We start from the raw sequence: 517 nt of genomic DNA, 5'->3' as shown, positions 1-517 counted from the left end.
GTATATACTATTTATACATTGTTTGATTTGCATACTTCTCATTTGATCCAGTCCATATCAGCATGAGTCGGAGAATTACGAGAGAGAGTTCAAATATTAAAGACGATATTGATAGACGCTTTGTGTTGCAGGCAGCTGTCGCCGTTGTCATATATGCATATACGATAGGTTCGTAAACACAATCTATTATAGAATTCACGGAGTTTTATTTATAATATTTTACTTTTCAATGCCTACAACGCCCATCATACCCTTGTCCTCGTGTCCAAGATTGTGACAGTGCAGCATCATAGGTCCGGCGTAGTCAGCCGTATAGAATCGAACATCTACAGGCGTACTAGCGAAAAGTGGGATGGTATCGCGAAAGTCACCTTTGCGGAAAAGCATACCATCGGTAATTGGGTCGTCATTGGTGATCATAAAGTGGTTGATATGTTGATGGTATGGGTGCTGGGGATAGCCCTCGCCTTTCTGGAAGCTTCGCCTGCGGACAGATTCATTGATAGTATTTGTCTAA

The 517-nt window shown here is 41.6% G+C and overlaps 1 protein-coding gene across 1 annotated transcript; it reads right to left on the bottom strand.

Annotated features, from left to right (window-relative positions):
• Nucleotides 1-251: 251 nt before the first annotated feature.
• Nucleotides 252-420, bottom strand: SARC_18186 (hypothetical protein; the record flags this gene model as incomplete). The annotated part of the gene is made up of 1 exon (XM_014287734.1): nucleotides 252-420. A coding segment is annotated over one exon (169 nt), but the record flags the coding sequence as incomplete, so codon positions are not given.
• Between the last annotated feature and the right edge of the window lie 97 nt (nucleotides 421-517).

The sequence above is a fragment of the Sphaeroforma arctica genome (genome assembly GCF_001186125.1).
Source record: "Sphaeroforma arctica JP610 unplaced genomic scaffold supercont1.14331, whole genome shotgun sequence".
In the NCBI taxonomy this organism is placed as follows: Eukaryota; class Ichthyosporea; order Ichthyophonida; genus Sphaeroforma; species Sphaeroforma arctica.
This window is presented reverse-complemented; position numbering and strand designations above follow the sequence as displayed.